Here is a 20,207-nt window from a genome sequence, read left to right on the forward strand (position 1 = left end):
GAAACTGTTGACAAATGGCAGTGTCTTTTTGATGTCCTTATTCCTTTACCTTCCAATGGTGCAGCTCCCCCACAGACACCCCCATCAGCCCATCCCTGTCTCTAGCCCAACCCCCTACCCTGCTTGGGCTGCAGCTTTGTACAACTCTAGGGGGCACCATCCACGTGGATATAATATGATTAATGCTCCCTAGAGTTGTACACAGTGATCCTGTGTGGATGGAAGAGTGTGCTGTGCAGAGGGAACAGTGTGCCATAAGCCTTTATGGTGGGGGATGCAGGGCTAGTACAAGGTGTAGAGAAAAGGCTAGTGTGTCCAAGTGTAAGATCAAGGGAACATACGTGGTCACTGAGATGGCATGGAAGTGACAGCAGGGGCCAGATCATTCAGGATCTGTGGGCCACAGTGTAGATAGTGGTTTTATCTTACGAGCAATAAAGAACCATTAAAGGACTTCAGTGTTTTTGCAGTAATAATGGTAGGTGCATTTATTGAGGGCTTACTGTTTTCCAGGAGCTGTTCTAAGGTCTTTACCAGTATTCTCCCAATAATTTACTCACTCACATCTATAAGACAAGGATATCATTACCTCCATTTAGCAGGTGAGGAAATTGAGGTACTGGGAAGATAAGCAGCTTGTCCAGAGACTCAGAGACTCACAGCTAGTTCTTAACCAGTACAGAAGGCTGCCTCCTGGTTCTAGGGAGTGAGTAGAGACTCATATTATTTTGTGGTATAGCAGGAGAACCCCAATCTGTCTCCTGAGGGAATACCCACCCCTCTGCCATGGATATGGCCAAGTAGGGTGGGGTGCTGTGTATACGTGTGGCCTAAGGAGACCACTTGATATCTGGGACAGGTGCTAGACCCCATCACTGGCCCTTATCCGGAGCTGGTGCTGAGGACTCTGACGAGGCAGAAAAGCCCTTATCAGCCCACACAGCTGCTTCCTGGGCTGTTTCCCCAGGGAGTTACATGGCAGCAAAATGAAGGCATCCACATTCAGTTCTGCTTGCTGCACAAACTGTGCAGCCATGGGGAGCACCAGGTGCCCACTTGAATTAATGTGGCTTGAAGTGTGCACTTGGGTGAATCCATGCCTCATGGCAGGTGGGCGTGAGCCTTGGGATAGGGAAGAAAGGACTGTGGACACAGAGGAGGGGCCATGGAGGCAACTACAGAGCTAGGGGAGCCAGTGACTTTTGTCTGTCTGCTGAGGAAAAAGTAAGAATAGATTGACGATCCAAATGAGGTGATTATGTAGATGAGATGTTCTCATCAGGGAAATATACTTTTTAAGAAACCAGAGTTTCTCAAAATAGTTCAGATTGCTTTACAGACAATCCTAGGCAATGGATGAAAAATGATTTGGTGTCATGGCCATACAATCGGAAAGTTGAATACCCAGGTTTCTCTCTTTCTCTTCCCTGTTGTCCTTACTTCCTGTTTCCTTTGGTCTGTCTGCCCCATCTTCCTTTCTGCACACTGACTTTATTCTTGGCCTGGTTGTTGATTTCTGTGCCACCTGCTTCAAAGAACGTTCATCTTCAGCCTGCAGTGGGATAACTCTGGCCTCCACTAATGCTGGGCCTTTGAGCTGCCCTTTGGGCTGAGCGCGGTCTCTGTCCTCAGAGCAATTGAAGACAAGTAGGCAAGTGTGTCCATGACACCGTGGACTCAATTGACTCAGAAAAGGCAACTATGGGGGCGCCTGGGTGGCTCAGTCGGTTAAGCGTACAACTCTTGGTTTTGGCTCAGGTCATAATCTTTTGGTTCATGAGATAGAGCCCTGCATCAGGCTCAGGCTCTGTGCAGACAGTGCAGAGCTGCTTGGGATTCTCTCTCTCCCTCTCTCTCTCTGCCCCTCTGCTGCTTGCGCTTTCTTTCTCTCTCTCTCTCTCTCTCTCTCTCTCTCTCTCTCTCTCGTGTGTGTTTGTGTGTGTGTGTTTGTGTGTCTTTCAAAATAAGCTTAAGATAAGCTTTATTTTCAATAAATAAGCTTAAAAAATATTTAAAAAGAAAGAAATGGCAATTGTGGTTCAGGGAATAGGGAAGGTAGTTTTCAACACACAGATTCAGGATGGAAAGGGTAGGAGATACAATTAAACCTCTTCAGGGATACCCAGATTTGAAGACAGATAGCACACCCCCTCCTGTGAAAGTCCCATTTGTTGTTGGAATACTCTTATAGCTCCTGAATTCTCTCTTTGGAGGCAAAATCTGGGCCCTAGGTTTGTCAATGAGGGAAAGAACCAGACCCAGAGAGGCAGTAACTGATGGAGGACTGCCCCCAACCCTACAGCAGGTTAGGCAGCCCAAGGCAGTGTGTGGCCACTCCATCACCATATCCAAGGCTGACAATGAACCCAGTAATATAGCGGTAAGATGAGAAGCCAGTCCAGACAGGTCTCCATGGGAGTATTTCTATATTTATATTCAGAGCAGTTCAAAGAACATTTCAATTGCTATTACTTTAGCAAACGTCTTTCATGCAAATTTTGATATTTTTCAATGAAGAAGCTTTCATCCGAATCAATGGAATGACTCCACCTCCCACATGAAGCACCCAGTGCCTTCCAGATGCGTACCTTGTACATGTTGCCTTCTTTGCATTTGAGGAATTTGTGAGTCCTGTGTCTTGATAGGAGGCTGGAATCCCAGGAGTGGACCCCAGAAAGACATTGTGTACTTTACATACTAGCCCATCAGTATTCCTTGAATCTGAGGCTCTGCTGAGGCCCCAGCCCTAATTTCTCTACTTAAAGAGCAGTGAGTTTCAAGGTCACAGGCTTCATGGGAGGCTAACACTAAAAGCCACACCAGCCAAAGCTCCGGGGTCTCCCACTTCAGAGAGCCCTGCTGTTAATAGCCTTTGAATGGGGCACAGCCGGTGGCTCAGCCAGATAAACATCTGACTTTGAATCAGGTCATGACTTCATGGTTTGTGGGTTTGACCCCCCACATTGGGCTGCACCCTGGCAGTGCAAGGCCTGCTGGGGATTCTCTCTGTCCCTCTCTCTCTACCTCTTGTTTGCATATGGTTGGTCTCTCTCTCAATCAATCAATAAAATAATAGCCTTTGACCTCCTCAAATCAGCTGCTCCCCTTGAGGTCCAGCTTGGGGAGGCCATGCTGGGTGGTCATCTTCCTAGACATCTCCTCAACATCCTGATTTATGTTCACTTCTCCTGCCGGGGGTCTAGACCATGTTCCTCGTTCACCCCTGACTCACCCAGCAGGGACCCTCAAAGGAAACGGGGGGGATGTTGTTGCACAGGGCAGCTGGCAGGGACACAAGATCCAAAAGCTGGTCTGCTTGGAGGGCATGGAAGTGGCCCAGTGTACCAGTCTGTCCTCCCAGTTACCCAGGTCCCAGGGCCTCGTTGGAGTTCCAGGAGCTCATGGGCCTCTACATCCCTGGCCTGAGTTGAAGCAGTCATTAATCACCTTTTAGGTCAAAGGGTTTCAGTCCTTCCAGTCAGTCCAGACACCAGGTCTGTCTCAGGGGCTGATTCTCAGTCTGATGCTACTCATGACTTTCAGGGGCCCCCATTCCATCCAGAGCAGAAGCCTAAACCTTACAGGGACCCCATTCACCCCTCTCACCCCATCTCCCCTCCTTTGTTCACTGGCCCCTTGCCACACAAGCTTTCTTGCTGTTTATCCAGTCAACCAGACATGATCCCAGTTCAGGGATCATGCTCTTCTCTCAGATACCCACTTAGCTGACTCCCCTTCCTGAAGTCCTCACTCACCTCACCTTCTCGATTCAGCCTGCACAACCCAGTTCCTCGTGTAGCCTGCATGGGTCTTCCCCAGCACTCCTGTGCCTCTTGCTCTGTTCTCCTGAGTTCTTTTTCTTTCTTTTCTATGGCACTTACCATCCGCTAACGTACTAAATAACAGACACATTATGTCCTGTATACCTCTCTCCCCTCCCCTCCTGCCCTGGCTAGTGGAAGGTGAGCTCCAAGAGGGCAGGGGTTTTATCACTCTCTTCACTGGCATATCTCTAGTGCCTAAAATACTGACTAGTTTGTATTAGCTGTGTAAATAATTGCTCACTCAAGTTGAACAAATCTGTGGTTTACCCCAAATCCCCTCAAAGACCCTCTAATGTTGCAAACTGAGGTCTGACTGACCTGCTTGGTATCCTACCAAGCCCTAGGCATTTCCCAGGGTTCATACACATATGGACACATTTTAGCCTCACAGCAAGCCTTTTCTCTTAATGATGAAAGAGTCTGCCTGAAGATCCCCCAGCTGCTAAGCATCATGGCCACAAACCAACCCCAGGCCCCCAAGATCACATGCACACTGTTAATTTAAGTCTTTCAGAAGTCAAAGTTCAGCCTTGTGTTCTCTTTGAATCTTTACTGATGAGACTCCAAACTGATAAGATTCAGTATCTTTTGAACCCCTTCTCAAGTAAAAGGTAGGTGAAGGTTTATATCTAAAAAGAAGCACAAGAATCCAAGAAGTATACTTTACTATGAGGCAAAAGGAAAAAAAAAAAAAGGCAAAATCCCAAAGCCAATTTCCTTTCCAGTCTACAGCGTGGCTTCCCCCTACAGTGGGTGCCTAATGAGGCATGGCTCTGGAAGACCAGGCAGTCAGACTGTTCACTGCATGGGTTTTACTCTGCCTTCCCCAGCTCAGGACTCCGTCATTGCCTTTGCAGCAAGCCCGCTCACATGTGCCATGTAGAGTCGTTGGAAGTGCTGTGCATGGAAGCCAGCCAGCCTTGTCTGACCCCAGCACCCACGTTCTCACAGCGCTGTCCACAGGCAGAGCCACAGAGCAGGAGGAACCGAGGTCCCTGTCTCCAGAGGTATTCTGCGTGATTCCCCAATGATCCCCGGCATCGCCTCTGAGGGTGTCTCACTTAGGTGGGACAGAAGGAGGAACTGAATAGAGTCGGCAGAGTTGTTGATGATAAGTTAGAACTCCTTGGGGACCACAGGTGCAGAGATGGATGTCACTGGCCTCCATGAAGGATTGGGATGGGAAGGGAAGAAGGTGCTAGAATCAACGAGGAGCTAGGGCATCACATCTATATCTTCATCTCTAGAGGGCATGGGCTTTTTAGGGAGAAACCATGTTAGCCCACAGTTTGCACCCTCTGAATTCTGATATTCTGTGGGGGGAGAAGGTGTTGGATGGAATACATGTCATGTGTCCCTGCAGAGATAATAAGCCTGGGGCCACCCCTCTGCCAGTGGGCACTTGGGGGAAGAAGAAAAGCTTGGTCCGGTATCAGGAGACCTGGGTTGCCCCTCAGGGGTGCCTCCTAGCCATCTGGCATCAAATCAGTGTCCAACAGGAGAGAGAAGGCATTGAAGCAGTGATGTACAAGGTTTTGGTGTTCTTTGCTGAGCTGCGGCCAGGCTGAAGGACAGCGGCCCTGGTCCCTCCCTGTGATGGCCGAGTGAGGACATGGGCAGTTAGCACATGGCCCAGGAGTAGCCTGCAGATGGGGGAGGCAGTCTTAACTCCTGGCACCACCAGCGGTGTGGGAGGGAACCACATGCTGGAAACACCAGCCCCACCGGGTTGTAACATCGGTGCCGTGCTCGGCACTGCCAGATGCTTCTCCAAAAAACTGTTCTGTCCACTCACGAGTCCTTGTTTTACAGATAAGAAAGCTCGAGGCTGCCACTGCTTGTTCTAGACCGTATGTTCTTAACACAGTGTTACCACCCACAAGAGATGAAAATTGGCTCTTGCAGGGACCAGGATGCTCAAAAACCTTCCTCTTGTATTCAGATGCATAATAAAGCATACAGTACACAAGCAGCCATACAGATACATAAAGAGTCCATATACAGCTATCCAGCGTACCTGTAGAGTTAAAACTTCATGAGGGAGATTGAGGGGGGAAATGACTAAATGGGCTTCTTAGGAGGTGATCATGGCAAGGGAACAAGGGTTGAGAAACCCTGGTCTAGACCAGCACTGTCTAGCCACTAGTTCTGTGTGACTGTCGATCACCTGAAATGTGGCTAGTCCGGATGAAGATGCTGTGCGAAGTGTCAAATTACACGTACCAGATTTCAAACACTTAGGAGGAAAACCAGGATGTAAAATACCTCATTGATCATTTTGTGAGGATTATATGGTAAAACAATAACATTGTGAATATCGTGGGTGATCATTAAAAATTAATTCCATCAGTTTCTTTTACTTTTCACGTGGCTCCTAGAAAACCTAAAATTACAAATGTGGCTCACATTCTGTTTCTTTTTTTTTAATTTTAAAAAATTTTTTTAATTTTTTTAATTTTTTTAATTTTTTTATATTTATTTCTGAGACCGAGAGAGACAGAGCATGAGCAGGGGAGGGGCCAAGAGACGGGGAGACACAGAATGTGAGGCAGGCTCCGGGCTCTGAGCTGTCAGCACAGAGCCCAACGCGGGGCTCGAACTCACGAACCGTGGGACCATGACCTGAGCCGAAGTCGGTCGCTCAACCGACTGAGCCACCCAGACGCCCCTCACATCCTGTTTCTAGTGCTGCTGCAGACAACTTTCTGCCAGGATTTGTACCTGAGTTTTCTGACTCCCTCCCGGGCTGTCTTGTTATCCCACAGCTGGCTCCTCAGAGAAGATCCGCCTACTGTGTGACTTTAGGCATTCCCCTTAGCCGGTCTGAGCCTTGGTTTCTCCTGAGTGCTTTGAAAATGAAAAAGTTCCCTCCAGCTGTGAGGTTCCACTGTGGATCCAGCTGAGGGCCTGGGGTCACCACAGGTAGGAGGGTGTGGGCTCCCTGATGACCTGTTTCACCAGAAATGACACCTCCCTAAATAGCAGTGCTTCCTGCTGTGCGTCTGCTTCTGGGAAAAAAACACATGGGCAAGATTAGAAGAAGGGAAAACTTCCAACCCAAGACCAGCAAAGAAAGGCTTAGAATAAATGACCATTTTACCCAAGAAGGGAGAACCAAAAAACAAAAGCTTCCATTTCTTGTGAGCAGGAGGAGACAGAACCAAAAAGGCTTTCACAAAACCTTCCCCTGCCAATAGGGACTCATAAAACATTTTACATACGTGCTCTCTTGGAGTGGATTGATGTTCAGGTCTCCAATATGCCCACCCTTGTATTCCTTTCCTAATGCCTAACTTGAGGGGGAGGGGGTCATAAAATCAATTCTATTTTAGTTTCATGAGGAAGATGCCGAATGAGAGGAAAATGCAGTAGCGTGAAACTTGAGCCTTCAGCTCCCTGCTGCCCCAGAATGTGTTATTATGTGATCAGTGAAGCTGTCCTCAGAAAGCCCTCTGGAATCTACCCCTGCCTCAGCCTTCTAAGGGGGAGGCAGGAAGCTCCAGATGGGAAGGAGAGACCCTCTGGGGCGCTCTGGAATTGCAGTCTGGCGGCAGGTCCCCTATCACCCTGCTCCCCCCCCCCCCATTCTCCAAATTTATTCCACCCCAGTCCTCCTGGACTTTGGTTTCCATAATCCCCAGCTCTCTAACCTGACCTCTCCCCATACCTCCACATTCCAGCCATGCCCTCTCACTTCAGCTAAACCTTCCACAAACTGGTTCCCACAGTAGAGTTTCTGGTGTCCCAGCGTCTGGAAACAAGACGGGCCCGTCTTCATGAGGACAGCAGAGCCCTGAGGCGAAGCAGCTGGAGTCTAGACCCACACTGCCTGGGTTCCAAGCCTGCTGTGCCTCTCACTAGCTTTGAGAACCCTGGAAAGCGACTTCTTCTCCTTAAGCCTCAATTTCCTCATCTGTAAAATGGGGCTCATAATGGCACTGGCCCTCCTAAACTTGTGATGATTTAAGTGAGTAATGTGTGGAAAGTGGTTGGCATGGCTCCTGGCAGATGTTGAGTGGCAATAAATATTAACTCCTATCATTATTATTGTAATGAATTTCTACAAGAAATTTCTACAAATTTCTACAACCCTCTGGGAGGCAGAGGGTTGAGCCTTCTGACCTGTGGTTCCCACAATTCCAGATTAGCCAATCAATGTGTTGTGCACATTTTGGGCGAAAATACCACACAAGGGGTATGCCTTTGTCTATGCCATCTTATCAGGAGGCATCCAATGTCCATATTTCTCATTACTGGAGTTGCTAACTTTGATCACGTGGTTAGGAAAGTAGCATGCATTTATTGTGTTTCCTTTTTCGGGATATAAAAGTGAATAAAATGTTACCCATGCTCCCAAGAAACTCTCAAGTCTGATGGACACATGGTGTCCTAGCTACTATTGGCTATAACAAACCATGCCAGAATTTAGTGGCGGAGAGCAACACCTTTATTCTGCTCACAGATTCTGGGGGTCAGGAATTCAAAAGGGCATGGCAGAGATGGCTTATCTCAGCCCCATGATGTCTAGGGACTCGACCAAGACTCAAATGACAAGGGGTGACTAGACAGAGAAGTGGAATCCACTGAAGGCTTGCTCACCTACCAGTCTGGTGCCGAGATAGCCTGGATTCAACATCTACACACGGCCCCTTTCTGTGCCCCACACGTCCTCACTGCTTGGCCACCTCTGATACGGCAGCATAGATGCTATAGACCCAAGTGTCCTCCTGCGGACAGGTCAGAAGCTGCATTCATTGCCTTTATGACCCAGCCTCTGGAGTCACACAGCATCCTTTCCCCTGCATCCTATTTGTGAAATCATTCACAAGTGGTCCCAGACTCAAGAAGCAGGACATAAGCCCCATGTCTTGAGGGGATGAGTGTCAAAGCATGCTGGCCATTTTTAAAAATCCACCAAAACATGGGAAAGCACTGAAGGATCTTTCTACTTATACAGGTTTGGCAACTCAGCCCCAAGAGGGCAAGAGCTTCACCAACTTGGGCCTCTTAATTACCAAACATGTAATTTAATCGAGGGCCAACTATGTACCAGACAGGTATGGACCCAGCTGCCAGGGATGTTCACCAAGCCCCTCCATGGGGTGGCAGGCCCACACAGACCCACCACAAAGCCTTGTGGTCTCACCGTTGCACAGGCATTTCCCCCCTCTGGCAACTGGTCACACATGGACGTGCGCAGAGGGCCCAAGACTCGAGGTGCAGGGCAGAGTGAAAAATGCTGGACTTTGGCATCACAATGACTTCAGTTCAAACTCAACTGTACCACATTCTGTGTTTGTTACATTTCCATCCTTAATCCTCATTTATTCAGTAAACCTCATTGACTCCTGTCCTGCGCCAAGCTGGGTGCTGGCCATCACAGCAGTAAACGAATAGAAACCAGACCTTGTCCTCCGTGAAGGATTCCCCCCACCCCCCCCCCAGGCTGTCTCTGCCAGCAAGGCCTGTGGGTGGCACTGTAAGCTTCCAGGGAGCAGGGTCAAGGGATTATTCAACTTCTCTCACATCTCTGCGCCCAAAGCCAACTGGAGAGGAATTGGTCACGCAATTTAGCAACTTAACCAGGTTAAACTCAGCAGAACGGAAATCAGCTGAGTGTGAAGTTGGAAGGCAAGCGGCTTACATTTAGAAACTCAAGAAGTATTGCAATGCAGACTAGAAGCAACTGGGAATATCACTAGACAGACTCATTAAGCAAGAAGGTTTCTGTGAAAATGACAAAATCATAGCACCCAGGGCACCCCAGCATGAGATTAAAAGCTGAAAGCAAGTTCAAGCTTCCTATTATTAAGCTGCATTATGACAGTTTAGGAAGAAAGATTTTAGAGCCATCAGAGTTTCTGGTGGCTCTGTTATGGGAATCTGACTGTGTCTTTGAAATTCAGAGCAGTTTGACAGAGTGAAATGATCAGAATATCCCTCCCTTGTGAGGACCCTGAGGAGGGGAGAGGCAGACACTGAGAGTAGCCCAGGGATAAGGATTAGAGGGGCTGCGGGGTGGGGGGCATGTATTGACAGGAACATACTCACCAACAGTCTGTCCAGGAGCTGAAGGGCAAGGTGTTGATTTAAGGAAGGGAGTGAGGTGCCCAAGGTAAGCACTCAATAAATGTTAGTTCCTGTTATTACCACCTGCTGACCAAACTTTGCAGGTTGGGTTGCTGGGTGGTGAATATTAATGACCCTGGGCCAACTGGATTCTGAGCTTGCTTTCTCCTAGTGTTTGATCCCAGAGCCACCAGGAAACCAGCCAAAGTCAGTGAACGGGATATTGATTGGAAATCAGCAAAAGCCATGTTGGGCAAACAAGCCAGCTTCCTTCTACAACACCTCTTTGATCCTTGGCAACCGAGGGTGTGCACACACGTCTGGAACGAGCTCCCTGCAGGGCGGCCGCAGGACTGACCGACCCGGCCATTGTAGGCACCGTGCCTTGTGCTGGCAGCTCCAGGGAAGGAGCGCAGCCCAGGCAGGTGCTGGCACAGCAGACCAAACCCACAGCCTGGGCCTCTGACCCTGGGAACCACAGAAGGCTGGCAAGCCCTGGCAAGTGTTAGCAGAGCGCTTTGGCAGGTGAGGTTACAAAATAGATCCTAGGCACTCAACTCTCAGTAAGTGGTGGTTTGGGGTTTCAGCATAGGTTTCTGCGAGGCAGAAATCCAGTGGTCTTCCCTTCCCCACTCTTCCCGTTCCTGAATGTCGGCAGCCTCGGAAGGACCAGGCCAGGGGACATTCACAGATCTTCCCATTGGTGTTCAGCCTTAGAAGTCTCATCACCTTCAGGCCTGGTGCCAGTGTTGGCTCCTCCTTACTCGCACATTTGTGGGGATCTTCACCAGCCAGACATTCTGATCAGTAGGTCTGGGATAGGCCCATGAATCTGCATCTCTAACAAACTCCTAGGTGATGCTGATCTTATCTTGCCTATGGACCACAATTTCAGTAGCACTGTTCTTACGCTAGGGTATGACCTTGTATCTCTCTTAATAGCCTACCATCTCCTTTAATGGCTCTCTATTACCCTCAAGGTAAAATTGAAGCACTTAAGTATTCCCAAAAAGCTTTCCATGACCAATCTCAAAGCAGGACTGTCACGTTCTGTTGCATAGTTCATGTACTGCACAATGCACACCACCAAGAGGGTGAAATCCACTAAGCACCGCAAAGCACTGGGCTGTATTTGCCCGTAGGACTATGATTAGGCATTAAGGAAGGTATATCTTTTTCTTGTCACTGAGGCACCCTCAGCTCACTGATGTATGGGGGGCGGTGGGGAGGCTGGGATGGAGAGGGCCTGCATCTGCCTGGAGAGGTGCCTTTTCCTAGTTTGCACAGAAGCACTGCACAGGCCGGCAGCCATCCTCCCAAGAGCATCTCTGCAGCTTCCACTTCCTCCACTGTCCTCTGTCTCCCAGCTTCTCTCACTCCTTTACCTGGTTAACACCTTCACACTCTGTAGGGAAGACTTTGTGGCCCCGGAAACCTTCTCTGTCACGAGAAGCACCGTCCCTTCCTTCAGAGCAGTAATCCTCCTGTGCCTTTGCCACTCCTTCCTGTGGGTGTGCCTATCTCCCTGACTGGACTGTAAGCTTCCGAAGGCTCCCCACGGCTCAGCATGGGCCCCAGGCAAGAGCTCAGTGAATATCTGTTGTAGATTCTATTCTGCAGCCACGAAGACCTCACCGGTGCCAAAACCCAGCCTGCCACTTTTTGTTGTTGTTGCTTAAACATTTTATTTTGAAATAATTCTAAATTTACAGAGAAGTTGCAAAAATAGTGCAGAAAAAAAATATTGCACAACTTCCCTGAATGTTCATGTTTACGTAGTCATGGTACAGTTATCCGCTCTGAGAATTCACATCAGTGCTTTACTGCTGACTAGCATGCAGACTTTTTTCTCAGATTTCCTGAGTTTTTCCACAGGTGTCCTTTTTTCCCTTCTAGGTTCCCATATAGCATTTAGATGTCACGTTTCCTCCTCCTCCTCCTCCACTCTGTGATAGCATCTCAGTCTTTTCTTGTCTTGATGACCTTGACAGTTTTTAAGAATCCTGACCAGTATTGACTCTGGGTGTGTCTGGTCTTTTTTGTTGTTATTGTTGTGGTTGTTGTTGTGGTTGTTGTTTTTATTGATGCGCTGAGTTTCTGGGGCAAAAGCCCACAGTAGGTGTGCACCCTTCTCATCACATCATAAGAGGGGGCTCTTGAACTCAAAATGACTTTTCATTGGTATTGTTGACCTTGATCACTTGGTTAAGGTGGTGTCAGCTGGGTCTCTCCTCTTTAAGCTAGTCTTTTTCCCCTTTTATCCTAGGTCTATTTAAAGTGAGTCACTAGGGGGAGGGCAACTGGGTGGCTGCTTCAGTTAAGCATCTGACTCTTGACTCCAACTCAGGTTATGACAGTTCATGGGTTCGAGCCCCACATTGGGCTCCACAGTAACAGTGAGGAGCCTGTTTGGGGTTCTCTCCCTCCCTCTCTGTCCCTCCCCACTCTCAAAAATAAATAAACATTTAAAAATAAATAAAGTGAGTCACTAGGTCCATCCTCAACCAGAGAGGAATTAGGCTCCCCTTCCTAGGGGGGGAGGGGTGCCAAAGAATTTTTTCTGCTGCTGAAGCCACAACAGCAGCTAGTAACTCTGGGGGAGATGAAGCTGTGCAAACATTTTATTCCTCCTCAGTGTGGTCCACCAGCTCCAGCATTCACCCACAACCCTGCCTGCAGCCGTTACCACTGTAGTGCTCCCGTGGTCAGTTTCCTTCCTTCAAGCATGCCATGTGAGGGTACGTTTCCTTGGCACAGCCCACATTGTGTAATTCTTCTGCTTAATCCCCTTTATGGTGAAGGGTCCATTTCTACCACTGTCATCCCTGGCTGCCCAATCAAATCTCCTGGAGAAATTGAAAACGGTTCCAATGTCAAGGCCTTTGTACCCAGAGAGTTTGATTCGCTTAGTTCAGGGTAGGGTGCAGGCATTGATATACTGTTTAAAAGGTTTCCAGGGCATTCTGTGCTTTGGAGTCTGGGCTGAGGAACATGGGCCCAACCCAACACTGTGGCAGCTTCTCTGGATGCCTGTCCTCACTCTCTATGGCAGAACTGGTCATTCCCAGATCTGTGCTCCTCCAGGACTCAGTTTCCTGCAATATCCATTAATGCCTCCACTTGTCCCCAAAGTCAGGAACTGGGTCTTCTTCACCGATGTTTTTTCCAGAGCCCGGAGCAGAGTCTAGCACAGAGTAGGTTCTCGGTGAGCATTTGTTGATTGAGAAAATGACCCCGTTTCAACAGAGGCAAAAGCAGTAGCTGTCTGTGCACGAAGTGGCAAACCCATGCGTTCTTTTGCTGGCTCAACAGTGTTAGAAACACCGGGAGCAGCAGTATTTGTGTCATTCACTATCATTTAATCCTCAAAAAGAAGATGTTGTTACAGTCCTCCGCTCTCAAGGAAAAACAAGGGCCCCATGGCCAAGAAGTCACTGGCATGTGCATTTCAGCCATCTGTGCATTCACGCTGTTGCAGAAGGAACATGTTTGCATTTTATTTTTTAATTTTCAGGAAACCAAGAGACAACATTAACACTTCTAACAAGAAGGGATTACCTTGAATAGATCTCTTTTTGTATGTTTACCTTGGAGGTCACCAAGATGGCTAAGACCATGCCTGTAACACTTTTATAGTGGGTCCAAAAAAGGACAAAATATTTTAACCATTGTTTTTTTTTTTTAGTTTAAAGAAAAATAAAGTTAATGTAACTGTTTTTAAAATGAACTGACCGTGTTGGTAGCCTTGTTACGACTCGACTAGGTTGAGACCTCCAGGGTATGGGCTGGAAGCCATTGGGGGAAAGTCGGGAGTAGATGGGATGCATAACTTCAGGGTGCTGACATCCCCCTCCCCCAAGGGGCTTAAGATGAGGACAGCATGGGCATAGCACGAAGGTGCTAAGCTATAGAGGATGCTTCTGGAGCATCAAGCTGTAGGAGGGCTGGTCTTGATGCAATTTATACTACCCCCACTGCCAGCTGATGCTGTTAGGGGTTTCCTCCACTTGGGGTCATCTGTTGTTGAGTGAGCTCTTTGAACAGCCCTCTGGTCCTCCCAGGGCATCTCGAGGTATTCTAGTAGACTTATCCAAGTTCTTGCCGCATCATGGCACTCACATACACACACGAGCTGAGAGATGAGACCAAGGTGAAGTAGAGGCAGCAGAGAATGCTTCATGGTTCCCATCTGTCCTTGTAGCATACCACCTGATGGCACACATCATTTCCCTCACGCCAGCTTTGACTTGACACCTCTCTTGGCCTCGGTTTCCACAGCTAAGAAATGGGAATGACCATAAAGAGCCCACATCTTCTTTTTGAGGATTAAATGAGACGGTGTTTGTGTGAGGCCCCCTCACAGTGCCTGGCACAGAGTGAGTGCCCCCAAGTTGTGTTTTTGTCCCGATTGCATCTTCTGACCCTCCCCCCCCCCCCCCGCTTCTGCATTCTGGCCACTTCCTTCATCCCTACTTTATCTCCTATCTTCCCTCAACCCTCATGTAACATCTCATTCTCAGGATGAGAATTTTGTCAGCTCTGCCATCTGAACTCACCCCGTGCTCAGCCAGTGCCTGAAGCGTGGCACGGCGCCGTCTCAGTGTGAGTAAGAAACAGGCCCTTCCTGATGGGGCTCTTTGAGGAAAATCATTGCTTCTGTTCCTCCTGCCTCTCTTGCCCCATCCTCTGTAGCCCAGGGTAGAAAGGCTGCTTGTTCCTCTGGTGTGCTGCAGCCAGAGCCTTGATGCAAAGGCAAGAGAAGTCATTCGTGGACCCCCTGGAGCCTTACTTCTGAGCAGAGGGGCTGCTTTCCAGGAGTAAAGAAGCAGGGGTCGCTCTGCAATATAAAACGGAAACTGAAGTTAAGATTATGATTTAACCCTTGAAGAACCCCTAGCCTCAGGGAAGTTAAGCAAATTGCTCAAGCCACCCAGCTAGTTTGATCATTCATTCATGCGTGCAAGGGGAGGAAGTGTGGAACAAAATTTGCCTCAGATCCTTGCCATTTTGGAGCTTAGAGTCTACTACAGGGTTCAGCAGACTCTTTCTATAAAGCACCAGAGAGTGAATATTTTAGAGAGTGTGAGCCGTAGGCCCTCTGCCACAACGACTCAAGTCCCACCCTGGTAGTGGATAAGCAGCTGGAGGTGATACGTAAACGAGTGGTGTGGCTGTGCTCCGATCCACTTTTACTTACCGAAACAGATGATGAGACCCATTTGGCTTTCTGGCTTTACTTTTTCAACTCTTGGGCTAGTGAAACATTGAGTGAAACAATTGCATGGTTAAGTGCAAAATTAGTTGTTCAAAGGAGGGAGATGTTATTTGGGGGAACATAAAGTAGGTGGACTGGAGAGTCAGAGGAGGCACTCATGAAAAGTGACATTTGTGGGGGGAGGGTGCCTTTAATTTATTTATTTTCTAATTTCAGTAGAGTTAACATGCAGTATTATATGTTATGGTATTATAGGTTCAGCTGTACAATGTAGTTATTCAGCAATTCTTTTTTTTTTAATGTTTATTTCAGAGAGGAAGAGAGACAGAATACAAGCAGGAGTGGGGCAGAGAGAGAGGGAGACAGAATCCAAAGCAGGCTCTAGGCTCTGAGCTGTCAGCATAGAGTGCAATGTGGGGCTTGAACTCATGGACCATGAGATCATGACCTGAGCCGAAGTTATATACTTAACCAACTGAGCCACCCAGATGCCCCAGTTATTCAGCAGTTCTATACATTACTCAGTGCTTATCATGATAAATATACTCATAATCCCCTTCCCCTGTTTCACCCATTCCCCCACCCTCACCCCTCTGGTAACCATGTTTGTTAAAACATCATTTTAAGTGTGATGTAAGGATAAGGAGTCATTAATTGGGTGAAAGGGAGGCATGGGAAGGGAAAAAGTGTTCTGAGCTGACAGAATAGTTGGTACAAGGGTCCTGTGGCCAAAGAGACTGCAGTTCTTTTCAGATATTGAAATAGAGTCTTGGAATGCAGGAGGGAGGGGAGGGGAGGCCAGCTCATGCAGAGAGCTGATGAAAACCACAGCATAAGGACTTGCTCTTAATCCCAAGAGCAATGGGGAACCACTGCTTTTCTGATACTAAGGGGTAATGTGACTGGATTCTCCTTACAAAGTTCTCATTCTGGCTTCTGACCAGGAATCTCACTGACAGCAATCAAAAGAGACTCAGGTTGACAGGCAGCTCAGCACCCTTTCCCCCACAAACTTTTTATTTTATGTTTGCCGTTCTAACAAATCTTGCGCTTCCTCCGCTTCCAAAGATTCACATTACATTACACATTTTACGGCCACAAGCTCCATCCCATTCCATTTTTCTCACCTTCTGGCTTTCCTTACCCAGTCCATCCCCCCACTAACTTCGTAAAACTTGCAAGTTAAATTTTTCAGAGACTGTTTCTGACAAAGCAGTGGGAATTAGATTTGGTGAAGCCCTTCATAAAAAATTGAAGGCACGCTATATTAACATACATTGATTTATTCATAGTGTTTCATTACAAGTAAGTGAGGATCCTGTAATACCAGGAAAGGTTAGGAGAGCAGGGGAGCGCGGTATATTATATTGACAGCTCGGTGGAAATTGAGTCGCTTTTGGATTGAATTTGGAGTGCAGAAAAGGAATTGGCTAGTAAATAAGGCATGAGTTTTACCTCCCAGTGTCTGTATATCAGTGTGGTTGCCACCAGCCCAGGCAGGGGGACGGGGACAGAATTTCAAAAGGATGCGTGAGCACTGGTAACCTAGGCTTGGCTGCCACCCGTCAGAGCTCTCTGGGTGTCTCTGTTCTTGCGTCACCAGGAAACCTGAATCCAGCTGCACACTGGGGACTCAGCTCCCCATTTGCTTGGCTCACCACTGCCGGTCACACTGGGTTTTCCTCAGTTCTCCCAAGACTGTTCCTACCCCGGGCCTTTGCCCAGGTGGTTCCGTCTGCCGAGACCCTAGAATGTTTCACTGCTGCTCTGACTCTGTGTTATCCTCTGCCATCAGCTCACTTCTCCCCTGAGATACCTCCCTGAGCACACTGTCTTAGTTTGGTGACCCTGAGACACCGAGAGGTGGGAGTGGGGAAGGGAAAGGAAGGGACTGTAGCCAGTGATAGATGTGTTTCCCAGCCAGCTATGTTGGAGGCAGTCAGAGTGGAATCCCTCCAGGAAGTCCCCTGGGATGCTGCAGGAGTGTCACATGGGGGGAGCCCAGGGACTGTGTGCATCAACTACCATCATTCTAGCCGCTGGGGGCGCCAATTACCCAGCGCAGGCGAGTGCCCCCCCCCCCCCCCCCAGGACAGCCCTCAAGCACAGAGAGGCAGATGGTTGCCTTGTTTCTCTCTGAGAAGCGGAGCAGGTGGGGATGACCAGAGGGAAAGCTGGGGACAGGTTCACTGAGGACCTGCAGGACAGGTATTCCTGCCCAGGCTTTCCTTGCAATGTGCCCAAATCCTTTAGCTCAGTGTGTTTTTCCTCTGGGGCTTGCTCTGCTCTGAGGAGTCCGGTCTGTCTCCTTCTCGGCATGTAGCGTCAATTGCTACTGCTTGACAGAGAAGTTACCTCTTTCTCTAAAACACGTGGCGCCCTTGCCAGAAAACGCAAACGGCTTATTTTTGAGGTAAAGTTGGTGTGTTCCTGTTTCTGTCTGGGTTTGGCCTTCCTGGCACATAGAAGACATTCTTGACCGAAGACAAAGTGATAGAAGGTGTGTGTGTCGTTGACCTACATTGCTCAGAAAGGAAGACACCTGGGCACGGGGTCAAGCTTGTGTTCACATTGGCTGTGTATGCAACAGTTGTGCAGTGCAGGCCCCAGGGTGCAGGCGTATGCAGGACACGTTTGTGAAGGAACAAGTGAATCAATGAGTGACGCATCCTTTAGTTAATGCGATGTTGTCTCCGGGCCGGACAGCAACTTCTAGAGTAAGGAGCACAGCTTTTAGATCCAACAGACCTGGGTTTAGTCGTGCGTCAAGGGTAGAACCCTGAACAACCATGAGGATGCATGGCCTAGAGCTACACATGACAGCCCGCACACCTCTCACAACCACAATGTGGAGCGAAAGAAGCCGCCCTGTATGCTTCCACGGATAAAAAGTACAAGAGCAGGCAACACTAGTCTGTGCTGTGTGTAAGTCAGGATAGAGGTTATCCTTGCTGAAGGGTGGTGGGGAGGGATTGGAAGGGGGCACGCAGGCTACATCTTGGTTCTGGTAGTGTTCTTTCAGCCGGGTGCTGGTGATACGCGTGTGTCCGGTTAATAAAAATTCGTTGGACTGTATAGTTTATGTATGTTATACTCTAATTAAAGACATTTTTTTAATGTTTATTTTTCTTTTTGAGAGACAGTGTGCAAGCAGGGGAGGGGTAGAGGGAGAGGGAGACAGAATCCAAGTCAGGCTCCAGGCTCTGAGCTATCAGCCCAGAGCCTGATGCGGGGCTCGAACTCACAAACCGTGAGATCATGACCTGAGTCGAAGTCCGAGGCTTAACCGACTGAGCCACTCAGGGACCCCTAATAAGACATGTTTAATAGGACAAACTAGATGAAACAAATAAACATACAATCCTGTGTTTGTCACTTTAACAACTGTGTGACCTGCAAATGTGGCACACAAAATTGTGATCTATGGGGGCTGGTGCTGGGATGCCAATGGTTTTTGTTACTCTCACAGCAGGGTAAGTGCAGAAATAGAGAGTGAGCACTTAGAAGCTCTCATGGTCCCTTGACATTGCCACAGCCCCCGTGTGGGAGGAGTGGGCGTGTCTGGTTACACAGAGTGCAGACCGGTGTGGCTATTACCAGACTCACATGATGAGTCCCACGCGATGGGGTCTGCAGATCATTATGGGTCAGCAATGGATTGGGAAACACAAAACTGGGCCTTCACCACAGAAAGTTTGGAAAGTGCTGACTTAATGCAGGTTACTTTCAGTTGAGTCTCCATTTCTCCAACATTTAAATGAGATAAATATCCTGATGCCCCAAGGTTTAGGGAAGAGGAACAAGATACCGCGTGAGAAAGCAGCAGAGAGCACCATGGGGAGGAAGGGGTGAGGAGGCTGCATTCTTAAGTGGCCTTCCAAGCCATTCTTGTCAGACGTCACACATAAACACTGCTCTACAGCTGTGCTGTCCAATGTGGCAGCCGCTGGCCACACGGGGTTACAGAGCTTTTGAAACTTGGCTAGTCCAAATGGAGGTGTGCCATAAGGACAGACTACGTACTAGATGTCTAAGACTTAATATGCATAATAGAATCTAAAATACCACATTAAATGTTTATGTTGATTACAGGTTGAAATACTAATACTCTGCATATATCAGGTTCAACAAAATGTGAAAATTAATTTTACTTTCTTCTTTTACTTTCTTTTCATGTGCCCACTAGATGATTGAAAAGCGTAGGTGTGGCTCACATTCTATTTCTGTTGGGCAGCAGCACTCTGGCGCATGTCCACAGTGCTCTTGCGAGGCTGGGACCATCTGTAAGATGGACGATCCCAGCAGAACTTGCTGTTCAAACTTGCATGCCTCCTTCTCCTTTGCTCTCCTGACATTCCCCTGGATGAGCTCCATCTAGCTTCCCGTGCGAGGTATTTATTTGTTTGTTTGCTGGCTTGTTGTACAGATCAACTACAAGGCTGTTGGCTCGCTGGACCCGAGTGCTGACCTCTCCAGCCAGCGGGGGAAAGTGTTCAAGCTCCGGAATGAAACCCACCACCTCTTTGTGGGTCTGTACCCGGGGACCACCTACTCCTTCACCATCAAGGCCAGCACAGCAAAAGGCTTTGGGCCCCCTGTCACCACTAGGATTGCCACCAAAATTTCAGGTATGTGTCTTAGAAAGGGGAAAGGAAGAAGGGTGGTCTGTTTTTTCCCCATTCATAATTTTCCTGGGAGTGAAAAAGGGCAGAGCCAGCTGTCACCTCATGGTATTGGAGCAAGTAAGAGGATGCATCCCCTGGCGTGTATCACTGTAGTTCGTGAAGAAACCAAATCCACAAACCTCCTAAAGTGTAAAAAACATACTAATTAGACTAGACCAGAGGGAACACTAAGTGATTCACCAAATAATTTATCATACAATTGCATTAAATAGGACGTCTTCTTCCCATACAAATTCGTTTGTAAAAATATGATTTCTTTTCAAGAATATTCTTTTGGCAGTACAGGGCACAGCCATAGGTTCTCATGAAATGTTGGATGGATGGATGGATGGATGGATGGATGGATGGATGTTCCAATGCCATGGATGTCTGAGATTTCACCCGCCTGGTCACCAGTTGGGTCCCCTCCACTGC

General features: G+C 48.2%; 1 protein-coding gene across 14 annotated transcripts in view; it reads left to right on the forward strand.

Moving 5' to 3' along the window:
- Positions 1–20,207, forward strand: part of PTPRT (protein tyrosine phosphatase receptor type T) — a 1,072,026-nt gene that overhangs the window by 751,909 nt on the left and 299,910 nt on the right. For all 14 annotated transcript variants that reach the window (XM_043602349.1, XM_043602354.1, XM_043602350.1 and 11 more), the window contains exon 10: positions 19,535–19,736. In XM_043602349.1, the coding sequence (XP_043458284.1) occupies positions 19,535–19,736 (202 nt within the window). The remainder of the gene's footprint in view (positions 1–19,534; positions 19,737–20,207) is intronic.

The sequence above is a fragment of the Prionailurus bengalensis genome, chromosome A3 (genome assembly GCF_016509475.1).
Source record: "Prionailurus bengalensis isolate Pbe53 chromosome A3, Fcat_Pben_1.1_paternal_pri, whole genome shotgun sequence".
NCBI lineage: Eukaryota > Metazoa > Chordata > Mammalia > Carnivora > Felidae > Prionailurus > Prionailurus bengalensis.